Below are 26,388 nucleotides of genomic sequence, written 5' to 3' on the forward strand. Positions count from 1 at the left end.
CAGAACTAAAAGCGTTTAAGGCTGAAACCATCTTGGGGAACATAGTATGTTTCCAAAATGGCCGTCATGTGTTTTGCTTTTCTTTTATCGTTTTGTATTGTGAATTAAATTAGAAAAATAAACCCGGAACGCCTACAGAATACGTATTAAAGTCCAGCGGATAAGGATTACGTGCAGCTTGTTTCCAGCAATTTAAAAAAAATACTGATTTCATTTTTTGGCTCAACAGAAGTGCAATATAATTTTCGTATCGAAAAGGTGAGAAGGACGAAGACTGGAAAAGCAAGAAGAGAATATTAAATCATGACAAATCATGAAGACACGAACAAAACTCATCTGAAACGGAGTTTAATCGCTCATGTATAAGTAACCCGAAGATAAATATAATATAGCTACGATAGAGAATATTTTTTATGATTTGACTTGGGTCGTCGCCATGACGCGAAATCACATCAGCCTACTATTTTATGTCAAACAGTGTGAGACATGAGACTCTGTATTGACGTTATTTATATAAATAGTAAGCATCGTATCGAATCCGTTAGTAGGGTAGGCCAGTTCTAGGGGGTGTACTCCTCCTTCAATCTCACCCTACCCACTCTTACATGGTCTTTTTTTTTGTTCGTGGAGATAAATTGGTCCTTTGCCATTAAACTCTCTGTAGCACGATTCACTAAAGGTGCTGACACACGGTGCAACATTGCATGCACATTGCACGCAATAGGACTGTTGCAGCGTGTGTCTACCCCAAACTTGTTGCACGCAACGCTGCATGCAACAAATATGAAGTTGAATCGCGCTCTACTCTTGCAACATTGCGCGCAACAAATTTCATCATAACTGCTGACCAAATATCTTAACATAGCAGGCAATGTGTTGTTGCAATGTGTGTCACCCCAATTCAAATTTGTTACATACGATGTTGCACCGTGTGTCAGCACCTTAATGTGTTCACACTGCTCCGATCATTTAAAAAAAAAAAAACACTCGGAAAACCATTTTAATGCCTGAGCTGGTGGGGTGATTCTAATGCTAGAAGTTTTATCTCCTTTTCTGGGGGGATACCAAAAGCTATAGAGATTAGTACCTTAGCAGTACCTCCAATAAATATACGTAAACGCGTACGGGCTCTAAAAGGCCATTTAAATGCTCATCCTTTTCTATCGGTGGTATATTTTACTTTCTGGTGACACAACTACTGAAAAACAAAACTGAATATTTTGAGAAAGTCATTTCACTGCTAGGAAACACTCAATATAATGGTTTTCATTCTATAAGAAAGCCATTACACTACTGGGTCATTCAGAAATACCAAATTGTTTTCCTGTTTTGGAGCTCATATTTAAGTTTGGACGTAGTTTGCATTCCATATAAAAGCCATTAATAGTGCTAAATAATTCAGAAAATCAAAATTGGTTTCCTGTTTTTGAAACTCATATCTACGCGTTGTACTTTAGTTCGAATACCACAGAAAAGCCATTATGCTGCAAGGTCATTCAGAAACTCAAAATGGTTTTCCTGTTTTGGAAACCTCATACGTTAGTTGGTATTCAAAAGCCATATAAGATAAATCAAATCAATTTTATTTAAGTGTCTAGTCGTTCTAGCGCTTTCATACTAATTGGGGACACTTTTCGCTCACACGCACTACCATTACATTAAATGTTCTATGCACACAACACTCAACTCAAAAGCCATAAATTCAGAAAATCAAAATTCAAAACTCAACTCACATGTTGATTTTTACGGAGGGAGGAAACCGGAGAACCCGGGGAAAACCCTCGTAGCATAGGAGAAAACAACACATCTAACAAACTCAATTCACATGTGGCGACCCGTAGGGCTCGAACCAACGACCCGACCCGTTGGACTCACAGCGGTGAAAGACGGTGCGTTAGCCGCGAACGCCACCCATGCTATATTAGTGCTAGGTCATTTAAAAAAATCGTTTCCCCTGTTTTGAAACCTATATTTACGTAGTGTATGTTAGTCTGCATTCTATATACAAGCCATTAGCTTAGCTAGACCATTTAGAGAATCCAAATGTTTTTCCTATTCTTGTAACCCATTTTACATTTGTACGTCCAACGGAAGCAAATCCACAAATCCAAAAATAATAACTGAAAAAATACTTTATGTCGTTATGAGCCTGCATAACATTATCCTTTTATTTGATTATATTAGAATAATATAACAGATATAATAAATTAATGAAAAATAAAAAACCTGAATCATTGATTTACTTGAGATATTGTCTTTTTGTAAATAAATGTGAAGTAGCTAACAGCGTTATTTAAAGTTTTTGGTAAGTTTAAAAAGCAGAGCAGGGAGGGAGCAGGGAGGAAGGGAAAGGAAAGGAGAGGGAAGGTGAGGGGAGGGGATTGATTTGCTTCCCAGTTTTTGCTCTATCCCAGACCTTTAAAATAGTGTTAGTGGCAGAAACACAAGAACATAGAGGTTAAATAGACTCTCGTGTTGAGATAGTAAGCTCTAATGGGCAGCTATAAATGAACGCACACCTCACACTCTCTTGAAAGTAAAAAAGTGCGATTACTAGACACAAGTTTCCTTGTGGACAAACAAAGAGGCCCCCCTAGCAAAATGTCATTATCCTATGTTTTGGTGTAAACGCGGCCTTAAAAATGATTCCTTTCTACCCGTGAAACAAATAAACAGTTTGTAACAGTTGCTGTCAATCATTTCAAAAACGTGCGGAACAAAAAAAATCAGGGACGGACATTTATTACTGTGGGATGGAGGCGTGATGTATTTTTCGACCTTTACTGACCACTCCCCTGCTCTACACCCTGCGTCGATATAGTTAATTTTGCTCGATTAACATTCCTCTACCCCACCCCACTCCACCGCTATATTACTTCTAAGACCTTTCTTTTTGCTTCAAACCACTCCCCTTATGAACGTTCCGTCTCTTTAGAAGAAGTTTTCGGCTTCCTTCTTTGGAAAATAGCCTGAACTTAAACTACGATCTACGATTTGCATTCTAATCCTACAGCATAAATATATATGATAGATAAAATCTTTTAGCTTGTAATTATATTTAATCTAACTGTACATTATTATAATAATTACTTTAAATTTATTTTATACTGAAGGTTGTCAAATGTGTGCAACATTTTGGAAATTAAAAGGGGGGGGAGGGAACTGAGAAGAAATAAAGCTGTGCTTTTTTATTCCCAGATTGATTCTTGCCAGTTTTAGACTTGACATTACTCAGAAAACTGTCTTCTAAATTGCTTGTATTTGGTTTGTCCAACATTTCATATATGCGCACTTTTCCTTATCCAAGAAACTGGTGCCTGCCCGTGTAGTCGTATAAAACAGTAACTGAACTCCAAAATCCATCTGCGAATAATCAGACCAGCTGTTGAATCATGCATTTTACTTCTGCCAAGCCCTGCTTGGTATGGTGAGTTTTTCCAATGTCAACAATTGGCATCTTCCTTCCGTTTCATCTTTTTTTAAATTTGGCGCTATTGGATGCAACAGATCTTTTTCTTTTTAAATGTACTCAAAGGAATGGAGAAAACATCGAACTGATCATGTAATGCTGTCTTGGCGTATAGTAAGAAAAACGTTTTCTTCTTAAAGCCCATTGGGCTGTAGAAGGCTTTTTTAATCCTCTTTCTAGTTCTTCTTTCAAGTCAGAAGATCTATACATTCGTCCGTCTTTGATGTTTATACCTCTTCGTTTTCTTCTTTCGTTGCGCACGGGCTATTGCGCAATCTTTCTGCGCTATTTTGTCTTCTATATAATTTGTTTTGTTTTTAAATGACAACTTTCTCTCAGTCGTAATAGAAGAATTTTCAACAAGACTTAAACATATCAGACAGCAATCTCTCCATGGGAATGGAGTCCAGTGTGCCACGGAAAAAGATCTGTTCCACGGCCTTACTTGATAGGGACTTTAAGATGGGTAATGTAATAAGCAGTTTACCAAACCTAACTTGCTGATCCGAGTAATTAACTCGGTCGTATTCGCCCAGCATGCTTTGCGCTTGGTCTTGGAGATATTCTACGTCTCGAGAAGAACGAAGTCCCCGGATGTCTGTGGGAATCAAACAACATTACAGTTAGAAATAAAGAAATTTTAAGCCGTCTATATACGCGCTTTCGTGACGCACCAATAGAAACTTTTAGCTTGGGAGTAATGTTTCCGCATATTAGATCAGAGAATAAAATCATTTGTTTGAGTTGTATCCATACTCATGTGTCTTAATGCGCAAGCGTTAAATAAAGATACTCTATGGGGAAGTCTCAAACGGTCTGTAATGGAAAAAAAATTATGCTCAAGCTAAAATGGTCCAATAGAGGTTTTGCACCACCACGTGTCGGCAGCCATGTTAGATGGCAATACAATCGTTTTACATGAGAAAGAATTCAATTCCCAAAAGCAAAATGATTTTGTTGTTCTGCCATCTAACCACAGGAAGCCCAAGGAGTATTATGGGATGGGCACGTGATGGTGCAAAACCTCTATTGCATTTGACCTTACAAGATATAAACTCACTAACCTGGCTTAAAAAGTAGAATAGCTTTAAGACATGCAAACTCAGTCTGATCAATATTGGCTGCTCTGAACCTTGATACCATGTATTGCAGCGTTCTGATATCATTGATACTGGCTGCCATACCATCTGGAGAGTCGTGGCCGTTACCCGCAGCAGCTGCGATAAGAGAACCCATATCTAGTACCATGTTCCACTGAGCCAGGCTGTCACACAATGGAGAACAAACTGATTAATGTTTAGCGGATTACATTACAAGTATCTGTATGCCAGGGTGCGAGGGTAGGACGCATTAGGCACTCACGTTTTGCTTATATGCACTGAATTTCCGAGTCTTAGCGCTCCCTCTCTTAGTCTTATGTGTACTAGTCTGACATATTTTCCAAAACAGTCACTTTTTTAAGGCCGGTTTAGGCGGTACGATTTTCGCTTACAATTTTCGTATGCAACACGCTGGCGTCTGTCGTAGGCGAGTTGTAGGCTTGATTTACCGCACGCTACGACTCGAGTTGTATACGATAGTTGTAGGCGAAAATCGTACCGTCTAAACCGGCCTTTAGGGTGCTACATGATCGTTGCTGCGTAGATTCTTACAAGTTTTAGTACTGTATGTCACTACGAACACACGTCAAGATCTTTTTACTTATTCTAATTTTAATAGCTTTCTTTATGATATTCATCTAAGTGGGACCTAAGCTGCCATGGAAGGGGTTAGCACAACAGAGCTGGGTTCTAAATTTAGTGCACCCGAACGAAAATGTTACGAAAAAAACACTCACCCGCTAAACCAAAACATAATGCACAAACCAGCAATATAATTAGTCCTACCTCAAGATGAAAAGCTCAGACCAACTCTCTTCCAGTAAAATAGCCTGGTCACGAAATGGTAAGTCCAGGAAGGTAGGAATATTGCGCACCCACTTGACTGTCATGTGTAATATCCTGACGGCTGATTCATAAATCATTTCTGGGGAGGCCATGTACATGAAGGGATAGTTACCATACTGCGGGGTGGGTGGTGGGGACAGGTTTGTTGCTATGGTAACAGGTGTTAATTCCTTGCCGTCTGAAGACCTCACAAGAAATCTTTTTTCCATTGAAAAATTTTCCTGGCTTGTCAGATAGGGAGATTTCGGAGAAGAAGGCGAATCCTGTCGGAAGTTTTCCTTTTTAGAGGGGAGTTTTATCTGGCTTGGGTCGTTCTCGATGTCTTCGGTATCAGCGTGCTTGCGCTTCAAAGGCTTGTCACTGTTTTGTGATTTCTGTGTTCCTTGCTTGTAGTGACCAGTTCGTGGAGCTCTTTCGTGTTGTACGGCTGGAAAATATGGACAAATATGAATATATTGAGAATTATAAGACCAAACTAACAAATATGTGTTGATAATTGCAAAGTTTTATAGGTCTAGGTTTTACTGAGGTCTACTGAACTCACTAATTTGTGCAATATCTTACAAAGGTTTTTCACGGATAGATTGCATATCATATATCCTTGAAATAGTTAACAAACAAAATTGTACAAATTACGCAAAGCTTTGTAGGTGTACGGTATACTGAGATCTCAGTACTGAGCTTACTATATTTTGTGCAATGTTTTACAAAGATTTTTTCACGGATATCTGGTATGCACTCTACTGAGTCAATTCAATGGCTAAAGCCGGAGTAAAAGAGGTCGTAAAGAGTAAAAGTTTTTTCTCGATTCTTTTGTCAAGGACTATAGGCTTTCGACTGAGCCTCGATTGTCACCGTTTTATTAACCCTTTCCTATACTTGATGTCAGGACACATCACTAACTGAGAAATGTAGACTAATCCTTTTTTGCACGGTATTTTTTAAACATAAAACAAGGACAAAACATGCTACGGATATCTTAACCATGTCCCACCCACACACAACGCCGCACATGTAAAAAGTAAATTGAACGAATATTAAAATCAGATGAATTGGGTTAGAATAAATAGAGCATACGAATTGAATGTTTAATAGCGAGAGAAATCACAAAGTAAAAATTCAAATTACTAGAGTGCAAATAATATACCCGTGAAATAGTTAGGATGAAATAGGAGATACTTAGACGTTAATTAGACAAGACATAGGAATTCAGTGAGGCAAGACAAGGGCATGGGCGTTTACTAGAGTAACAACTCAATACGCAAATGAATAGATACGAAAATGCGAATATGTCAAATTATACAAAGGAAAAGCATGTACAACAAAATATTACAGTTTTTGTAAGTGTGTGTTTAAAAATATTTTAAAATGCCCGCCCTTGAGTAGCACACGTGCACTAGTTTACCCGTCACGGCTCGCCTATTTTAACTAATTAGACTTAGGCAACCAAAGGTTAGTAATTAGTTAGCTAGCTATCTATTTCACGGTATATTATTTGCACTCTAAATGGAAACCTGTTATACCTTATTTAAAACAAATATCGACTTTCACTCAAAACTAAATGTTTTTTTGCTATATGTATAGCCTAAATCGAATGTTTTTTTCTTCTCAGAAGAAATAGTCGTAATGTTTGTGACGTATTTATGTAATAAGGTAACTACTTCAAGTGTATTTTTTAACCGTTTGAACGTATTTTTTCTCAGAAAATAAAGAGAGAGAAAATCAGATGAACTTTTTTTTACTATTACAAAGCCAGTGATTGTTTTTTGTATAAAAAATTAGCAATGAAAAAGCGCATATTCAAGGAGGTGATTTTACTTGAAAAACAAAACGAATGCAAGTTCAGTGGTTAAGAGCGTATGTCTGTAACGGTCGAGAAACCCAAGACAGTTGCAAAAAATCAAAGTTGATTTTATTTCACCAAAAGAACCTTTATAGATAGGTATTTCAGAAAACACGATCAAAAAGTGCAAGCGCAATTTTATTTTTGTGAAATTTACGAAAGTTTGAAAAATCGATTAAAATATTGATTTTTCCTAATTAATATGCATAAATCGAAAGCCAACTTCAATAAGCACTAGACGGCGTAAAAAGTAACCAATTCAAACCATATTTCCCATGAAGCTAACTTAACATTGTATCTTTAATACGTACTATTTGGTTTTTTAACAACTATTTTATTTTCACTTATATTTAGCTTCTTAAAACCCTCTTTCTTTTGTGATCAATTGACGGTCAAATTTTAGACGAAATTAAGACACCAATATCTCTGCTGGTACCTAACAAATCGAAAAGTAATCCACATCACATTAAAGAACATCCCTTCAAGTGTCTTTAGGCCAAATCGGAGCTTCTACAAATAAAACGCCAACCCGCGAGCGAATTTTATTTGGAGGCGGTGAAACACGAAATGCGACTAACTAATTTCCAACGCTGGCATTCATTATTGAGATATGCAAAATATGAGAGAAAAAGAAAGCTGTTCTGTTACATCTTAAGTGTTATTGTAGAGTAAAATTGTGCTTTTTAAACTTATTAATCGTAAATTAATACAAAATTGATAATAAAAAACTGCTACGAGTAAAAAAGTATGTCACACAACGGGTCAAGATCGTTTACATATCAACGGAAGTAATGGCTGTGGCCACACTTGGGCGTTTAACTATAGTTTAGCAGTAGTTTAGCTTAGTTAAATGACGTAATACAAACTATAGTTATACTCTTTCATATATGGTTAAACAACTTTGAGGTCACACATGTGAGGTTTAACCATAGTTACACCAAGAACGACTCACACTTCTGTGACTTATCAGTCAAAACACGAAAATGGCTGACAGAAGAATCTTGAGGATTATTCTCCTGTTATTCAAGCAAAAACGAAAAAGGACGAAATTTTTTATTATTTAAGGGTTATTCAGTCATCACGGCGATTTAGATTGCTTACTATTTCAGTTATCGCACCTTTACTAAGACGTAACCGATACTCGCAGAGTGTGGATCCTTCCAAGACCTCAGTTCTGGTTCAATTCTATGCTAAATGAGTGTGTGTATGAACATGATCCGTATTGGCAACAGCAATTTCGAATATCAAGAAGTCCAAAAAACCTATACCTTAAAGAAAAATGAGAAATTAAAGGAAAACACAGACTACCGTGTGCTACGTATACGTTTTGGCGGGACTTAATTGTCACTTTATTGGCGCGACATACTTATTTCACTTACACAAAATAACCGAACCTAATTGGTCATTTTTTTCTTAATAGAATCTATACCATGGGTTGTACCTTAGTTTAACTTGGTTTAAGTTCCATTGTTTTACCTTGACGACCAGCATAGCAACTAACAATAGTTAATTAAACAGAAGAGAGGTCACATTGGTTTTGAAGTTAACAATTGTTAGAATTGGCTGAACTATAGTTAAACGCCCCAGTGTGGCCACAGCCAATGTATTCTCTAGGATTCAATACGTAAACTTTCAACATTAAATGCTTTAAATCTAGTAATATTTGTGTTGAGATAAACATATCAAATCACGAAACAAATACAGTTGTGTTTACTTTTTTCTGGTAAAGTTGGTGTATTGCATATCAGTTGCCGATTCATTATCAAACTGACTCGCTTACTGACCATATATATTAGTCATCTCGCTCTATTACTATGCTCAGACTAAGATACAACTAAAGAAACATATTACCTTTACCTACTTACCGTTAGCTAGGTCTTTATACAATTCATATCTTCTTAACTCTCTTTCATTTTTGTGGTAAATTTTATGCATCACGTTAAAAGAAGAAGATATATTTTTGAACAGAACGAACCACACAAATCAGACCATGGAATAAATTACCGCAAAGTTAATCATTATCGTATAGAAATTTCGAAACTTACAAGATTGCATAAGAAGTTATTTTCATCGTCAGCCTAGCTGTACACGTAGTGGTCGGACGATGGCATTTTGTAGCTTTTCGGAGCTGGTTGGAGATAGTACTTGTGGACTCTGTTCGGACTACCCCGACCAGTTAAAATGCATTCCCCTAACTGAATGTCAAAGAGACATTTCCAGACATTTACAGGTATACGGTATTTCAGAGGACCGATCTCTTGAGAGTGAAATGGCTTTGATTCTGGCTCGTGAAGGTAACTGTCGTACTTCTAATAATGTCTTTATCATATGAGTTTTTTAAAGAGCATTTTCAATTTCATCAGGTGTATTTACGCTTGAAGAATCACATTATACTATGACTATATGCCCTAAACACCGACATGAATACGGGATTCGATGGTGATGCCGCAGAGTGCGATGTTCGGTGCCTGAACCCCTAGCTGCACACAAGAAATCAAATGCCAAAGCCATCAAAAGATTAATGTGCGAGCAGTCTTCACTGATTCTAAAAAAGACAGGAATCCTTATAGCAGTCGGGTCACGTAAGTATTTTTGTGTACATTTTGTACGTTCAATCCTTGAATTCCATTCAGGCCGGATGCGCGTTCTCCCGGTGGGGGGGGGGGGGGGGGGGGGGACCAACACCCAGGGTCTTTAAATAACTGAGGAGAGGGTGCTGCCTTTGTAATTACATCTGCAAATGGTTAGACCTTCACGTGGCTCGGATGATTACGTTAATGGCGGTCCCGTCCCTAATTAACTAGAGACGTTAAAAGAGGACCACACGTTTATCAGTTGAATTACAGTGTTATTCTCTATAAACAAAGTTAATTATTATTATTATTATTATTATTATTATTATTATTATTATTATTATTATTATTATTATTATTATAGAACCTAAAGTTATATGGCTTACTGTCTGTTATATATGATTAAAAAAGAAATATATAAAGAAATACGAGAGTTAAACTAGCCTTCACCGCAGCGAGAGTTAAACTAGCCTTCACCGCAGCGTTTTTTTTGTTTTTGTTTTGTTGTTGTTGTTGTTGTTGTTTTTACTTCTTCAGGCCCCTAAAAATCGTATAAAGCGGAATTAAGTAAACTCAATTAAAGGGGAAAGAATTAAAAAACAACAACATATATTTGTGATCATTATTACTATTATTAACGTTAAGATATGTCTTTGGTAAGACATACTTGCGTTGGCGCTTGTACATGTATTTCAATTATGTTGATGTATCGTTTTTGTTCTTTATATAGCAATATGTGTAACATGTGCAGCCTATCTAAAAAGTATTCGAGAGAACGAATCTGAAGTTGTTGAAACTGTGCTGAGTATTGTTGAAGTAAGTAATGTTGTATATGATATACATAATTATAGTTCACCTGACAGCTATCCAAGGCGCGAAAGCTTATGAGCAGTATTTTATAAGTCAATGTTGATGTTTTTTCATTTAGGGAAGTAAACCTATGCATGACGAAGAAAGCGATATCGACTCATTCGATGAAGTCATTCAAACTTTCAACCAATTAAAGATTCAGGAAGAAAATTCGCCTACTCCGGAGACTACGAGCGACACATCTAGCGATGAAGCTTCTCCATCCGCTAAAATTTCTGATGACACATTCCTTAGCCCTGACACTGCAAGTACTGGATCTACGAACAGTAGTGAACAAGTGATACGACGTCATCACAATAATCCACTTGAAAAGTTGAACGACTTTTTAGTTGTTTCAAATATTCCACCTATTCAAAGGAGATGGATAGACTGGGATGAAATAAGTGAGAAAACGAGGCAGCGATATACAAAGAGGGGCGCTGAAATCGTAGCCGCTGTTGTCCAAACCATCTCTCCTGAAAATGCTGGACCGATTTGGAAGGCTGTATCGTCATCTTCCATAATCAGTAGACTTCTTGTTGTAAATGAAGTTACAATGGCTGACCAACGTTATTTAGATGCTTTAGCTGAATCGTACAAGAATGCGTCGAGCTGGGATACCCGAAAACAAGTCCTGTCTATAATGACTGATTTAGCAAGCTATGCTGTGATATCATCCTTTATTCCTGGTCTTACCAAGTACAGGTACACTGCAGCAAATTTACATCGTTTACAGTTTGGTCGTGGTGTGCCAGTTCTTGTTCAAACGTCCGCTCGTATAAGAATAGATTCAAAACAACTCGATCACTTTTTATCATTTATAACTAGCCCACATTTGGTTCAAGATCTTCCTTTTGGCCAAAAGCACCTCACGCTTTCATCTGGCAAAGTCTTGGAAGTACCGAACGTGATACGTACAATGATACCACGACGGATTGTACAGCAGTATAGTAGATACTGTGAAGAAACAAATTTCCATCCATTGAGCGACAGTACGATGTTTCGCATACTGTCAGAGTGCAGTGCTTCAGTCAGAAAATCTCTTCAAGGCCTCGATTACTTCGCTGCGGATGGATCGCGAGCGTTTGATGAGCTATTATCGCTAGTTCCCAAGCTTGTTGAATATGGTGCTACTGACAGAGAATGGGAAGTGAAAACAACAGAGAATCTAAAGACATCAAGACTTTACTTGAAAGGAGATTATAAGGTAAACAAACATTATTATTTACAATCTTAACAGGATTCATCATAATTTGTTAATTCATTTTTTTCCACAGGTTCATCTTGACAATGCTGATAAAGTAGCAGATCACTGTTTAGTCTTTTCCCTTAGTGACAGTAGCGATGCTGACTTCAAGAAGGAATGTAATCACAAACATGATGCTGTCTGCGAGCAGTGCTTAGCTCTTGAAGAAACTTTAAAAGACATCGAAGGATGCTTCAAAGATTTTGAGTTTCCCTCTGTTGATGAGCGAGATGAAGTACACTACACTGTACGATCAGCCATACTTGCCATTCAGTCATGGAAATGCCACATTCTCAGGTCTTCAAGGCAGGATCAAGCACGACTCGATATTCTTGAGCTTCTTGATGACAAGACGGTATTAATTGTAAGTGATTGGGCCATGAAGTTTTTGCCCCAGAAGTATAGAGAATCCCAGCAAGACTGGTTTGGCAAACGTGGTATTTCCTGGCACATATCTGTTGTGTACAGACGTCAAAGTGGAAAACTACAGTGGCAGGGTTTCGTGCACATCATTCAATCATGTAGCCAAGACAGCCCAGCAGTGGTGACCATAATGGAGGATGTACTTCGAGCCCTGAAGCGCGAACATCCCGAAATCACAACAGCCCACTTTCGACAAGACAACGCAGGTTGTTATCACTCCGCGACAACAATCCTGTCCTGCCACACTATAGCGAAATCATCTGGAGTAAAAATAGCCCGCCTTGATTTTAGTGATCCCCAAGGTGGCAAGGGAGCGGCAGATCGCCTAGCAGCAACGTGCAAAAGCCACATCCGTGCTTACATAAACGAAGGCAACGATGTACTTACTGCGAAACAACTCGAAAAAGCCCTTCTCTCACATGGAGGTATAAATGGCGTGCGCGTAGTTTCAATGGAGTCCATTGGAAACACAGATGAGTGTACCGAGAAAATACCAGGCATCAGTAAGATGAACAACTTTGAATTCATGCCCGCAGGTAAAATTAAAGTCTGGCGTGCCTATGGAGTGGGCGAAGGGAAAGTTATCAAAACTGTCAAACCATCAGCAGGTATATCATGTAATAAATATATTCCTTCCTTGATTGATTGATTGATTGATTGATTGATTGATTGATTGATTCATGGATTCATCCATTCTTTCATTAATCCATGTGTAAACCTTCGTTTGTTCGTTCGCTCGCTCGCTCTCTCGTTCATTCATTCATTCATTCACTCATTCACTCATTCACTCATTCACTCATTCACTCATCCATCCATCCATCCATCCATCCATCCATCCATCCATTCATCCATCCATCCATCCATTCATTCATTCATTCATTTATTCATTCATTCATTCATTTATTTTGTTTTAGAGTCTACTTACAAGTGGTTGGAGTCAAACTTTTCATCGGGCAGCTTCAAACCCCTTTCTCAAGAACGACGCAAGGCACATCATGAAAAAGACCAGGTTGCAGAGAAAAGTACTGACGGGAATAACAAGGATATCAGCCAAGCCGTCTATACTTGTCCCCATGATGGTTGTGTGCGTGTCTTCCAGAGACTTGGTAATTTGGAAAACCACCTGATATCTGACAAATGTACGAGGACTTTGGAGAAACACACACTTTTAGATCTGGCAAAAATGGGCTACAAGAATGCGTTGGAGGAGGGCGTTGGTGTAATACCAACTTTACAAGCACGCAAAGCAGGACATGAAGAGAGAAGTGCTAGTCCTCTTGCTGAAGGTTGGGCTCTTCGAGCATCCAAGAAGGCATACCGTTTCAGCAAGAAACAAAAAGATTACCTCTTGGCCAAGTTTGAGATAGGTCAATCAACTGGTAGAAAGGCCGATGCTAATGTTGTAGCCCAAGATATGAGACGTGTTCGTGGTTCAGATGACCAAAGGCTTTTTCAAGCGTCAGAATTCTTAAGCTCTCAACAGATTGCCTCATATTTTTCCCGACTTGCAGCAAAGCGTAGAAACCAAGTATCCACTGAATTCGACCTTGCTGCCATTGAAGAAGAAATTAACTTCATGAGGGCAAAAAATAGTGCAATCGAATCCATCGGCCTTCAGCACCCAATTATCTACGGCCAATATAACATTTGTGCGATGGTAGAAAATAACACCCTGAAAAATCTGAAACTTGGAATGTTACAAGTCATAAGCGAGAGTCTTGGACTACAAGTTCCAAAGAAGCCAAAGAAAGCAAAAGCTCCATATTTAAAACTACTGCATGATGCATTCAATAGCTGCAGCTGTCAGCAGTAAGGGGTATTATTACAGATTCAGCTGTACAGACAAGCAATACTATATAATGCATAACTGTTGCATACATGAGTTTATTACCCTCTTGTCTTAGGCTATGTATGAGCAGAGAGAGAGGGGGGGGAGGGGGGGGGGGGGGCATTCCTATATATACATATATATATAAGGGCGGGGATGCTCGAAATCTTGAAAATGACCTCTAAAAATATCTGCGTTCTGTCCAGTTGGGCCTGGCAACTGGTTATTATTATGCCTAAAAGGTAACTATTATCTTTGAATGCTAAGTTACAGAAGTCAGACAATGAACCGAATTACAACTGCCATTCTGACTGCCATCATTCAAAAAACACTCTAAGAAGTAGTCTTACTCTCTGGTAATCCTTTTAGACTTGTGACAACCTAAGAGCAACCAAATTGCAGATCTTGAACCCTAAAACAGGCTTTAGCCCCCCACTTTTTGTGAAATTTTAATACATTTTCACTAAACTCAGCCCCCGCCCCCCACCTCATAATAATAATAATAATAACTTTATTACTGTCTCTATATCTTCTAGCCGGGCACAAGTGCCCTACTAATCGGGGAGACATACAATGCCATACAATGTCACTATTGAGCCCCCCCCCCCCCAATCAAAAAACTGCTCCGCCGTCCCTGTAAAAAGAACTGCGAGCATCCCCTGCTCTCGAAATTTCCCTAAGGTAATGATTAACTTTGCGGTAATTTATTCCATGGTCTGATTTGTGTGGTTCGTTCTGTTCAAAAATATATCTTCTTCTTTTAACGTGATGCATAAAATTTACCACAAAAATGAAAGAGAGTTAAGAAGATATGAATTGTATAAAGACCTAGCTAACGGTAAGTAGGTAAAGGTAATATATTTCTTTAGTTGTATCTTAGTCTGAGCATAGTAATAGAGCGAGATGACTAATATATATGGTCAGTAAGCGAGTCAGTTTGATAATGAATCGGCAACTGATATGCAATACACCAACTTTACCAGAAAAAAGTAAACACAACTGTATTTGTTTCGTGATTTGATATGTTTATCTCAACACAAATATTACTAGATTTAAAGCATTTAATGTTGAAAGTTTACGTATTGAATCCTAGAGAATACATTACTTCCGTTGATATGTAAACGATCTTGACCCGTTGTGTGACATACTTTTTTACTCGTAGCAGTTTTTTATTATCAATTTTGTATTAATTTACGATTAATAAGTTTAAAAAGCACAATTTTACTCTACAATAACACTTAAGATGTAACAGAACAGCTTTCTTTTTCTCTCATATTTTGCATATCTCAATAATGAATGCCAGCGTTGGAAATTAGTTAGTCGCATTTCGTGTTTCACCGCCTCCAAATAAAATTCGCTCGCGGGTTGGCGTTTTATTTGTAGAAGCTCCGATTTGGCCTAAAGACACTTGAAGGGATGTTCTTTAATGTGATGTGGATTACTTTTCGATTTGTTAGGTACCAGCAGAGATATTGGTGTCTTAATTTCGTCTAAAATTTGACCGTCAATTGATCACAAAAGAAAGAGGGTTTTAAGAAGCTAAATATAAGTGAAAATAAAATAGTTGTTAAAAAACCAAATAGTACATATTAAAGATACAATGTTAAGTTAGCTTCATGGGAAATATGGTTTGAATTGGTTACTTTTTACGCCGTCTAGTGCTTATTGAAGTTGGCTTTCGATTTATGCATATTAATTAGGAAAAATCAATATTTTAATCGATTTTTCAAACTTTCGTAAATTTCACAAAAATAAAATTGCGCTTGCACTTTTTGATCGTGTTTTCTGAAATACCTATCTATAAAGGTTCTTTTGGTGAAATAAAATCAACTTTGATTTTTTGCAACTGTCTTGGGTTTCTCGACCGTTACAGACATACGCTCTTAAACTTTACGATATCAAAAAAAATACAATTCGTTTTAAGTCGCAGGTTCATAAATCTCGTAGCTCATAAATCGCTCGAGCCAAGGAATTAATTTAAAATCTTTTTTTACTCGGGCTACCTGCAAAGTAGACCGAGTCTAGGTTTCGGTTTTCTATCTATCTATCTATCTATCTATCTATCTATCTATCTATCTATCTATCTATCTATCTATCTATCTATCTATCGACGTTGTCGAAAGTGTGTAAGCCTGCGATGCTCGGCGGTCTGCGGTGTTCCCCTGCAAGTATGAAAACGAGGCGGGTTACCACAAGTCATGTGACTTGCTTTGCTTTTCGAAGGTTCTGTAGGTCTTTTTCCTTTTGCTTATCTTGCTAGCTGCTTCTCGTGCTTTATCTTGAAAACTGAGGATGCCTATCTTTCCAGTTAGGAAGCGAGTTAGGAAGCGAGTTAGGAAGCGAGTTAGGAAGCGAGTTAGGAAGCGAGTTAGGAAGCGAGTTAGGAAGCGAATGATATTTTATTACAGAATATTTACAGAATATTTACAGAATATTTACAGAATATTTACAGAATATTTACAGAATATTTAATATATATTTAAAAAAAGAAATCGCAAGTAAAACGTCTGCATCAGCCGGTAATTATTAATTTTATGGGTGTAACGCGACTGTTTCTCGTTCGCTGACAACATGTTTGCTGGCTCAACAACGGATCTGTCTGCTTCTCAACACGATGTCGGAAGACGATGTCTTATGTAGTAGTTCTTGGCGTTTTCTTAGCCATTGGACTCAAAGACAATTAGATGCGATGCGGAATTAGTAGTCCTTAAAGCTTCATATCACTGAAATCTTGCAACCTAGACAGTTCTGCTAGTGTTAAATTTATTTCGGTTCTGATAAAAAGTGCAATTCTTAAGTGCTTGTACTTTAGTAAGGATATTTTATTACTTTAAACCTTATTATTACGATGTTGATATTGTTATTTAAATTTTAATAAACGTTTTATTGTTACCGTTCATTCAATTGGTATCCACGAAGGTAATTCTGGCTACTCGAACATCAAGTTCCCAAGAAATTGAAATTCAAAATAAATTGAAAAGCTGGTGTTTGGTGTGTGATGATGTTTAGCACGGAGCATACGCACACACGGACATAGCTTTACTTTAATCAAAAGAATCAAGGACAGATGCAGGATGAAGTAAAATAATAAACTACTCGTACTATGAGTCAAATGCTCATTTGAAGTAAGTGAGCCGAAATCGTAAACAAGTTCAACTTTGCAATTCTTAGAGTGGTCGCACTAAACCATGAAACAAATACTTACTCTTAGTACCAAATATTACTAAATAGTAAGATATAACTAGCTAAAAACTAGTGTGAGCTGCGTCGGTGTTTCTAATGAAACGCTAATGATAAAAAGGTAAATTATACACCGTGAAAAAGATGAAAAAACTTACTGACGTTTGGGACGCTAGTCCTTCGTCGGAGTAAAAAGGAAAAAGGTAAAAAGGCTTTTTACTCCGACGAAGGACTAGCGTCCGAAACGTCAGTAAGTTTTTTCATCTTTTTCACTGTGTATAATTTACCTTTTTAGTAATGGTTATAGTGGTTATTAGACAATGGGATCCTGGGGGGTTGTAGTCGACCCGGTTCTGGATAGAGATGTGCCGCCAGAGGTTACAAAAACCTGTGCCTATTCTTAAAAGACACTAGAGAGTAAAAAATTCATACCCTATTCAAAGCAAGTCGGAAAAAGAATGGAAAAAAAAGCGTTTTAATGTCCTCATTTGATTGCGATTTTGGTTCATCTAGCTAACAACATGCTGGAATTTGAGCTTATTTTTAAACTTTCAGATATTTTTAGTTAGTTCTTAGAAAATAGTGTTTAAAGTAGATGTTCCTGAGTTTTTAATTTGTGAGTTATGAATTGTTTTGTGAAAAGGTTGATTTCCGCAGGCAATTTTCTTTTCAACCTGTCAAGATGGCCGTATTCAAAATTCATTATCTTGAAAACAAGCTCAGGACAGCCAATTTTTCTTTTCATTTTTGAAATCAGCGTTAAACTCTCTATAAAATATCTTTCTAAGAACATTTTGTAATGATTTCTTGATAAAGTAGCTAGTCACCTTAAGACAATCTTGGCTAGAATGTATGATTTCCTAATTCGCTTCCTAACTCGCTTCCTAACTCGCTTCCTAACTCGCTTCCTGACTTGCTAGTTAGTTTGTCTCTTGAAAACTTATTGGAAAGTAATGGCGACTTGCTGTTCTGCTGAGGCGCTCAAAATACATACAAAAGCACACGCCGTTCGCGGTAGACCCACTCTAAAAGATGTCGAGCGTCAGTTTCGAAACGGGTCGTTCCGCGAACTCAAAACCCAAAAGAATACCAGAATAAATAATACTCAAAGCAATGCCAAATATACTCAAAGCAATGCCAAATATACTCAAAGCAATACCAAAGAAACTCAAACGAATACAAAGTCAAATGTACTCAAAGTTACTCAAAGACACTCGAACGAAAGAACAAATACTAACTCTTTAGTAAGCAGGAACTTCATTGACAAAGAAGATGAGAAAGACAGGAAACTGAATATCCCAAACAACATGGACGCCATATTGAAATCTTCCAAGATAACATTTAATGCGTTTCCAGAATCAAGAAGCCTTGGACATATATCATAGACAGTGAGGATAAATCTTTTATTTATTGTATTGTTTTCGTTTACGATTTTGAATATATTTTTCAATACTCTATCGTTCTTTGAACTATCAGTAGCGAGCGTGTTGATCGCTGCCCTGTGCATGGTTCTTGTTGTACATTTCATAAATACCTCGACCAAGACTTTCGTAGATTCTTTACAAAATGACTGCGATGTGTTTGAAAAAGCTGTACAATTATCTGTATTTGTTTATCCCAATAAAGAGTCACATTTATTAGAGGAATGCAGGTCTCGTTATGCTAAATTTCATATTCATCAGTATGTTGAGCACAAGCCTCGTGTTGTTTCGCGTGATCGAGAACCAAGTAGAGTCCCAGTTAAACGACTCACCCAACTTTTGCACAAAAGCAGAAAAATACAGAAAAAGGTTCGTAAGTATGTGGTCAATAATGTACCCATGTCATCTAGAATTCATTGTTTTCTTAATAAATGTAATTTCAATCCCGAAGAAGTAAAATCATATGTCAAAAGTTGTCATCGAAAGTTTAAGAAAAACACTGGCCATGGTAGTGCTTTACCCAGACGGAGGAAATTATGTTCTAGAAAATCACTTTTTTACTTACACAAAAGAGCAATAAATGCAAGTTATAAGCTTATTTATTACTTGCCACTCTTGACAAATCCAGGTTCACAAAAATATGCTGGTTTATCCCATGTTTACAAAAGTGTCAATCACAGAATCAATCACAGTAAGTTTACCCTGAGCAGAGACGTAGAAAAAAATCCTGGCCCATACACAGTAACTGATCCCAACAAAACAGTTTCTGCTCCATATTCTCAAGGTAACATTGCATTATTTGGGTCAAATGCTGGTCGTCAATGTGTAGCGATGTCATTGTGTGCATTGATATATAAACATAGGAGTTCATTAAGATCTTCAGGAGACCTAGTAAACATTATGAATATTGGGAATGAGTTATATTGTCTTTTATCAAGGTTGTACAACCAAGACTTTTTACTTTTGACAGAATTACCTTGTATGGTAACAGTATTAGAAACTAATTACCAGCTGGAATACAGTCCAAGCTATACTGGTAATGTACATGATGTGTCATCTACTGTTGATTACATTTATTGTATGCCCTTGGGCAATGCTTTGCAAATTTTAGTTAGAGAAAATTATCAGTCATTTCTTTTAACTATTCAATGTAGTACAGTAGCTATTTATTGTCATGATGATGGCAGATTTAAGATATTTGACTCTCATGCTCGTAATTCATATGGCCTCCCCCATCCTCAAGGTACTTGTGTACTCCTAGATGTTGATGACTTGAATGCTTTAATAAATTACTTTCAAAGTTTGTATGATAATTCAACAGGTTTATTTGAACTCAGAGGAGTCCATATCACAGAAATGTGTATACAAAGCAATGCTACTGAAAATTCATATAAAAATCCAGAAATCCACACAGCTGAACAGCTGAGTGAAGTGATTTGCAAAGCTACTGGTAATGATCAGCAAAGCAACAAGAGTGGAAAAACAAATTTAAATACCAATAATACCAGTAGTATTCTTTTGAGGCATTGCTGTGCTCTATCATTTTATTGTATTTGTTTTTCTGTCATTAAAGCCTGTAGCTATTGGAATTCAGACACCCTAGACTCCATTTCTGATCATGGCAACATGTTTTATAATCAAAGCTTGAACAAACACTACCTTACAATCAATGATTTACCAGCAAGCCTCCAGATATATGATGTAGATATCAGGGTGACTTATAATTTACAAAAACAAATCAAATTGAACTACACACATGAGACAAGTAAATTAGAACTCCAGAAAATAATAATAAATAATATACATTGTAATACAGGATTTTTAGCATGGCTGTCGACTTCTTGTGTTTGTTGCATCTTTCAACATAAATCCAGGACCACTGACTTCAATCTCATGATGTTAAATGATAATGGAGACTTCAATGTATTCGAAAAAGTGAAAAATGTATCCACCTTAGTACAGAAAATGATGGATATTACAACAAAAACAGTTCAATCCGATGAGCAAGATTTCTCTATTTTATTTCTATCATGCTCAAGTCAGTTGTCAAACACTACAAGACAAAGTATTCTAAGGAAACACAAATCAAATGCACAAAAAAACAAGACTGCTGAGAAATGCAAGCTAAGCTATGCAAACATGGAACCTGCTCTTAAGAAACAACATTTGTCTCAAAAAGCAGAACAGTATAGGTCTATGAATTCTGGAAAAAGAGAAAATAACCTTTCACGTTTGCGATCTAACAGTCGAGCATGGTACAACTCCATGGACACTAATAAAAAACAAAACCGTTTATCAGACATGTGCACTAACAGTCAGACATGGTACAATTCCATGAGTACTACAGAAAAACAAAACCGTTTATCAGACATGTGCATTAACAGTCAAACATGGTACAATTCCATGGACACTACAGAAAAGCAAAACCGATTATCAGACATGCGCACTAACAGCCAGACATGGTACAATTCCATGGGTACTACAGAAAAACAAAACCGATTATCAGAAATGCAATCTAATTCTCAATTCCAGTACCATTTCCATTAACTAGTGCTCTCTGTTTTCCCTTTAAAGTTCTACATTCTATTATACACAGGTAGCCAGAGTATACGCCTTTAGGGCGTCTAGTTCCCCTGAGAATATCAACCGCAAGATCTTATTTTTCTATTCGAACAGTATCGACGCATACAGTCAAGCACTCCACTATCAGCCAATATCTGGGTACTGAATGGTTACGATTCTTCAAATTCGTCGGCCCCACGTGAAGCCACGACTCCAATGACAGGTATCAGCTGGCCGGGATTCAATTCGAATTTTGTGGTTATCACGACAACGAAACCACTACTACTATTGGCATGCAATAGGATTGCTGACTTTTTATCGGTCATTTTAATGGGTAAATTGTTAATAACTAGCTGCCAAACTATTGGCTTGAAACCTATTGCTATTTTATTATACTTTATTCTTTGTTTTAGATCGAATTACATAAACAAAAAAACAAAAAACAAAAAACAAAAAAAACAAAAAACAAACAAACAAAAAAACAAACAAAAAAAACAACAAACAAACAAAAAAAAAAAAAACAACTAGCGAGTAAACGAGTATTTCGAGCTACAAAGTATAAATAATTGGAGGACTAACTATATGGCCTTTCATCCGAAACGTCACTGAGTAAATCGTACTTTTTCAGGTCACCATGTCTAAGTTAGTGATTCTTTGCATCGAGTCAAAACAAGTGTTTTACACCGATAATAGGATGTCAGTATCTCCAAGTATTCTATACACAAGGGCCGGACAGGATAACTATAAGTCGTTAAATATTGGGGTAATAGCGACTTAATAACTATTTAATAAGCTGGAATGATAATAAAATCTTTGTCGGTCAGGTTTCTTCAAAATTATTAGTTCAAGCTAAATGGTCAGTTTTTAAAAGTATTACGAAGATAGCGGTATAGAAGGTAGGAAGGTATTGGAAATCAAATCACAGCACTTGCTAGAATGACCCTATATATCTTGGAATCCTTACCTCTGTGTATCTGTCTGTCTGTCCGTAAAGTTTCCCCCTTGTTCAATTTAAATTAAAATTTACTTTAAAATTCTTCAACAGAACAGTCGATGTTTTAAAACCCCATGTGCACAATACTTATACGAGTAAATCAATTGAAGTCTCTTTATTCAGACTAGCAACAATAGAAAACCTGTTAAGTGCGGTGCTATAGTTTTCTCAGCTGTCCTTCTTAGTGATCAAATAAACCATTGCTCTGATTGGGTAATTTTAGGCCACTTTACACATGGCAGGCAAATGGCCTGTTCGTATTTGTTCTACACTAAGACAATAAGCAAAAAATCTTCATTCCTTCACTGATTTGATATTTTAAAAATATTTGATTTAGACTTCCATTTTGGCCATCTATCGACTTTCTAAATACGCTAATTATTTTCAATAATGATTTTTTTTTAAACTGTAGCAATTTATATTCCAAGCATATGTACTTCAACTAGGTCCCTAAATTCCTAAGTACTTAAAATACCTTGTTTAGAAATACTTTACATGTGAAAGATAGACAAGCCAGTCACGTAGACATCAAGAATGACGTTCGACGAAAATCAACCTACCTGCGCCGGTTTCCTGAACCTTTAATTCTTTTCAAGATTACTTCAGCCAAAAACAAATAAGAGCACGAAAAACTTAGGAAAGGTTTATTTAACCATAGATATGGGGTATTAATTACAAGCCAATGTTTGCAAAACTTAATTGGATTGGAGGAAATATTTCTTAATGATCGTCAATCTGAATTTTATTTAAATTTTAGTTAACTAAAAACTAAAATCTGATAATACGGTAAAGTCTACTTTTCTTCGAGTGTTTTTTAATACAATTGTAAAGGAGTAGTGATGATAATTAATTATTCATCTTAACATCTCGAAAGAAAGGGCTTTGTTCTACTTCAGGTACTACTTTAAACTACATGAAGCCAAAACAAAGGCAAATATAGATTGTGACCTGCAGGGTTTTACAGTTCTAAAGAGAGTGTTGTGTTCTTTAATATTATTACAGAGATCCTTGTGATAACAATTTATAATATTATCATTTAAGAAGGCAGGATGAACACGAACCTGATAATGCATGGTTTCGTTATTCAATTTATGCACTAAGAGATACATAAAGATAAACTAAATCGTTTAAAATTTTTATTAAGAATTTGAAGCTTAAAATATGATTAATAAAAGCTATACTGTTAGACTACCGGTTTAAAAAAAATTAACCATCACCTTGTATTAGCAATTACCGATATTTTTGTTGCAAAACGTTATAAACTAAAACACTTTTTTTTGTATTCGATGGTGGAAATTGAGTAAGCATTGAGTATATCTTTAGACTCAAAAAAGCTCCTTAAATAAAGGCGGAATAAACTATCAGGCACTGTCAGTGTGACAAAAAGCGTGGATATATCAGTGATCCACAAAGTTTTCTACGGTGCACAAGAAAACTGAATTACAGAAAATAATTAATGAAAACAATTTCGTTAACGGCCAAGTTCATCTGTTAGCAACTTCACAGGAAACGATCGACAAGTAATTTACTAAAAGCGATCCAAGACAGGCTTATGAAAAGATCAAGCATGTGATTTCTCAAAATCGGGCCACTTTACATTAAATATTTTATATTAACAAGAAATTGAAAAATATTTATTTTCCTGAAGGTATGCTTTTTGTTTTAATTTTTATTAGAATAGAATTGTATGTTGCGTTGGTTTTTAGATTAGCAGGTAATTTCATTACTTATTGATGGGTCGTTGTGAGTCCATCATTAAAATTCACTCAGTCTTTGAACATTAAAACACTGATTTTACACCGTATACTTAACCTTTATCTTTCTTAAAGCCATCTCAGAGGCAAGGAATTATTTTTTATGATCATTGAGGAAATTCCTAAGCTGACAACTTGAGAAAATTGCTTCATATTTATCGCTATTAAAGCAAGTTGTTTAACATAATTAGCTTATTAAATGTATGAACAACCTCTTAATGCTTGTGTGAATCCGTGTCGAGTCTTATCCCTGTCATTAAAATTATAAAAACAAAAATTTCACTTACCATTCCTGTTCATCTGGACCTCGATACATTTCTTGAGCCTACAAGCCTGGCATTGATTTCTTCGGGCAACATCAATAGGACACGCCCCGTGCTCCTTGCATTGATAGACAAGATTGCGTCGAACACTACGTTTAAAGAACCCACGACAGCCATCACAGGTCGTAACACCGTAGTGTTTACCCGAAGCTCTATCTCCACAGACTTTACAAAGTACAGTCTGCTTGGGATCTGAAATCATGAACCACAAACAATTTATCACTCAGTATTATTGCGAAAAGTTGACAAGAAAGTTTCAATTTTTTGTTGTTTTTGTTTTTAATATTCGCCCCCTTATTTTGATTACGACTCTGCATCGGGCTCTATTTATACTTTTGCAGTTATTTCTTTTTATTTCTTCATTTTTCGGCCCAACCCAACGAATCTAAAGACTTGCACAATTCTTTGTTCCTACTCTTAAAATTTAACCAAATTTAAATGGAGATCAGTTTATATGGTTATCTACTCACGGCCTGAGGTTCACCTTGGGAATACTAGTACTTCATATGAAGAGCATAAAAAATCTCCTGCATAAACTTTCTTGAAACTGATTTTCAATTATTGGGGGGAAAAATCCTCAACAGCTGGAGTTTGGTAATAAAATTGATAAGTGTGCTGAGTTATAGATTGTCAAATTATCTACCGTGTGCATTCTGGTCTTCAAACCTAGATCAAATCACGATTTGTTTGCAGAACATGAAGATCTACGGAGTACATACCATTTTTGTTTTTCTGCAGATGTCGTGTCTCTGTATCCGCCATTTCCTTCTTCAGGGCTCTGGATTATTTTCTCCTATTTTATGTTTTTTTCTTCCTTTAAAGCAAGGGAGAGTCTGCAGATCGTGCAGATCTATATATCTCGAGTGCTTTCTTATCGAGGGTTTGTGTTGTTTGGTGCGATTGTCAGCGACTAAAAAAACTCTAAATACATGCTACTCTCGTAACAGGTGAATAAAAATCCAAGGCCACCATTGGTCGGGATTTTAAAAAAACCCAATCTGATTGGTCGTCGTGTGATCTTGTTATGCATGGCTGCATTTCTACATGATCTTGCTTGCAACTCACTCACCGATAACAATAGCCGGTCCCAGCAACAAGAAAATGAGGAGTGTCGCTCTGCAATCATGTTACGTTCATATAATGCTTGTTTTTACAAAGCTAGCCATGTGCTCCAGTTCACCGTATTTACTTACCCGCTCATACAAAACTAAAAAAGGTACCATTCATTGGCTATTCAATGCAGTTCTCTGGTATTGTTGACTGGTTTTTACTTCAGTCCGTTGCTTAGAGATCAATTAGTTATTTGCGCTCAAATCATAGGTTCTAATTGCATTGACCTGCAATTCTAAGATGAGGATTTGATTCTAATCCCCTACATCAAAAAGAACTCCGTAATTTGGAGGCTTATTTCGTCCAGATAAAAACACACCCAGTAAAACACTCTTTAAAATTGTTGTTTTTTTAGTTGAAGGGAGTAATATATATGTGTATATATCTCTCTTAGAAAACTTCAGTATAGATAAATGCATGTTGCACGTGTAAAGGAATATTGTACTGGCGTCTATGACAGCTTTAAAGCTTCATCACTCGAACAAACTATCATTGAAAATGTTTAAACTTTGTTGCTTAGTCGTAAATTGAAATAATTGATAAGCGAATAAAAAGAAATTTAAAACTGAACACCGTGAAAAAAAAAAAAAAAATTCGTAGCTGCAATGAATGACGTTTCGTACCGCGTTTTTGAGGACCCGATATATTTATTTAGTATGCCCTCGTAAACCAAGCCGTATTTTTAAGTCCCTCGTCTATTTACGTATACTCAGACGATTGACTAACGTTCGAATCGTCAGTGTTTCAATTTTCATATCATTAATTTGTGGCTTGTATTCAATACACCAACGCACGCAGTCCCACTAAACATTATCCACTATAGTCATTATCTGAAAGTCTACAAATCACTGTAATTTTGTTTTTAAG

At 36.6% G+C, this 26,388-nt stretch overlaps 4 protein-coding genes across 6 annotated transcripts in view; 3 read left to right on the forward strand and 1 right to left on the reverse strand.

Moving 5' to 3' along the window:
- Positions 1–2,223, forward strand: part of LOC116309032 (QRFP-like peptide receptor) — a 23,308-nt gene extending 21,085 nt beyond the window's left edge. For all 3 annotated transcript variants that reach the window (XM_089036305.1, XM_089036306.1, XM_089036307.1), the window contains one exon: positions 230–2,223. The gene's annotated coding sequence lies outside the window, so the exon portion shown is untranslated. The remainder of the gene's footprint in view (positions 1–229) is intronic.
- On the reverse strand, positions 2,133–25,304 carry LOC116309031 (nuclear receptor subfamily 2 group E member 1). The gene is made up of 5 exons (XM_089036304.1): positions 25,131–25,304; positions 24,376–24,603; positions 5,356–5,842; positions 4,534–4,733; positions 2,133–4,067 (listed from the first exon to the last, which is right to left on the reverse strand). Exons 1-5 carry the CDS (start codon positions 25,171–25,173, stop codon positions 3,826–3,828), a joined length of 1,200 nt encoding a protein of 399 aa, XP_088892430.1. The 5' UTR covers positions 25,174–25,304; the 3' UTR covers positions 2,133–3,825.
- Positions 9,699–14,257, forward strand: LOC116309034 (uncharacterized). The gene is made up of 5 exons (XM_089036303.1): positions 9,699–9,840; positions 10,562–10,647; positions 10,760–11,887; positions 11,958–12,957; positions 13,264–14,257. The coding sequence occupies exons 1-5, from the start codon at positions 9,780–9,782 to the stop codon at positions 14,160–14,162; spliced, it is 3,174 nt and encodes a 1,057-aa protein (XP_088892429.1). The 5' UTR covers positions 9,699–9,779; the 3' UTR covers positions 14,163–14,257.
- LOC148906837 (uncharacterized) lies at positions 18,736–21,325 on the forward strand. Its single transcript, XM_089036389.1, has 2 exons — positions 18,736–19,814; positions 20,100–21,325. The coding sequence occupies exons 1-2, from the start codon at positions 18,863–18,865 to the stop codon at positions 21,323–21,325; spliced, it is 2,178 nt and encodes a 725-aa protein (XP_088892515.1). The 5' UTR covers positions 18,736–18,862.
- Positions 25,305–26,388: the final 1,084 nt, after the last annotated feature.

The sequence above is a fragment of the Actinia tenebrosa genome, unplaced genomic scaffold, assembly GCF_029948245.1.
Source record: "Actinia tenebrosa isolate PJP-AT-01 unplaced genomic scaffold, QUT_ActTen_1.0 PGA_scaffold4__44_contigs__length_22323623, whole genome shotgun sequence".
Taxonomy (NCBI): Eukaryota; Metazoa; Cnidaria; class Anthozoa; order Actiniaria; family Actiniidae; genus Actinia; species Actinia tenebrosa.

What these genes read in the sequence shown, in the direction of transcription:
- LOC148906837 (XM_089036389.1), top strand. Translation starts at nt 18,863, where the DNA reads ATGGTTCTTGTTGTACATTTCATAAATACCTCGACCAAGACTTTCGTA. An exon ending in ATACAGTCCAAGCTATACTG is followed by an intron (nt 19,815 to 20,099) that starts GTAATGTACATG and finishes ATAATTCAACAG; the next exon opens with GTTTATTTGAACTCAGAGGA.
- LOC116309034 (XM_089036303.1), top strand. Translation starts at nt 9,780, where the DNA reads ATGTGCGAGCAGTCTTCACTGATTCTAAAAAAGACAGGAATCCTTATA. An exon ending in CCTTATAGCAGTCGGGTCAC is followed by an intron (nt 9,841 to 10,561) that starts GTAAGTATTTTT and finishes TTCTTTATATAG; the next exon opens with CAATATGTGTAACATGTGCA. An exon ending in AACTGTCAAACCATCAGCAG is followed by an intron (nt 12,958 to 13,263) that starts GTATATCATGTA and finishes ATTTTGTTTTAG; the next exon opens with AGTCTACTTACAAGTGGTTG.
- LOC116309031 (XM_089036304.1), bottom strand. Translation starts at nt 25,173, where the DNA reads ATGGCGGATACAGAGACACGACATCTGCAGAAAAACAAAAATG. An exon ending in TCTGAGCTTTTCATCTTGAG is followed by an intron (nt 4,734 to 5,355) that starts GTAGGACTAATT and finishes ATTGTGTGACAG; the next exon opens with CCTGGCTCAGTGGAACATGG. An exon ending in TATTCTACTTTTTAAGCCAG is followed by an intron (nt 4,068 to 4,533) that starts GTTAGTGAGTTT and finishes TGATTCCCACAG; the next exon opens with ACATCCGGGGACTTCGTTCT.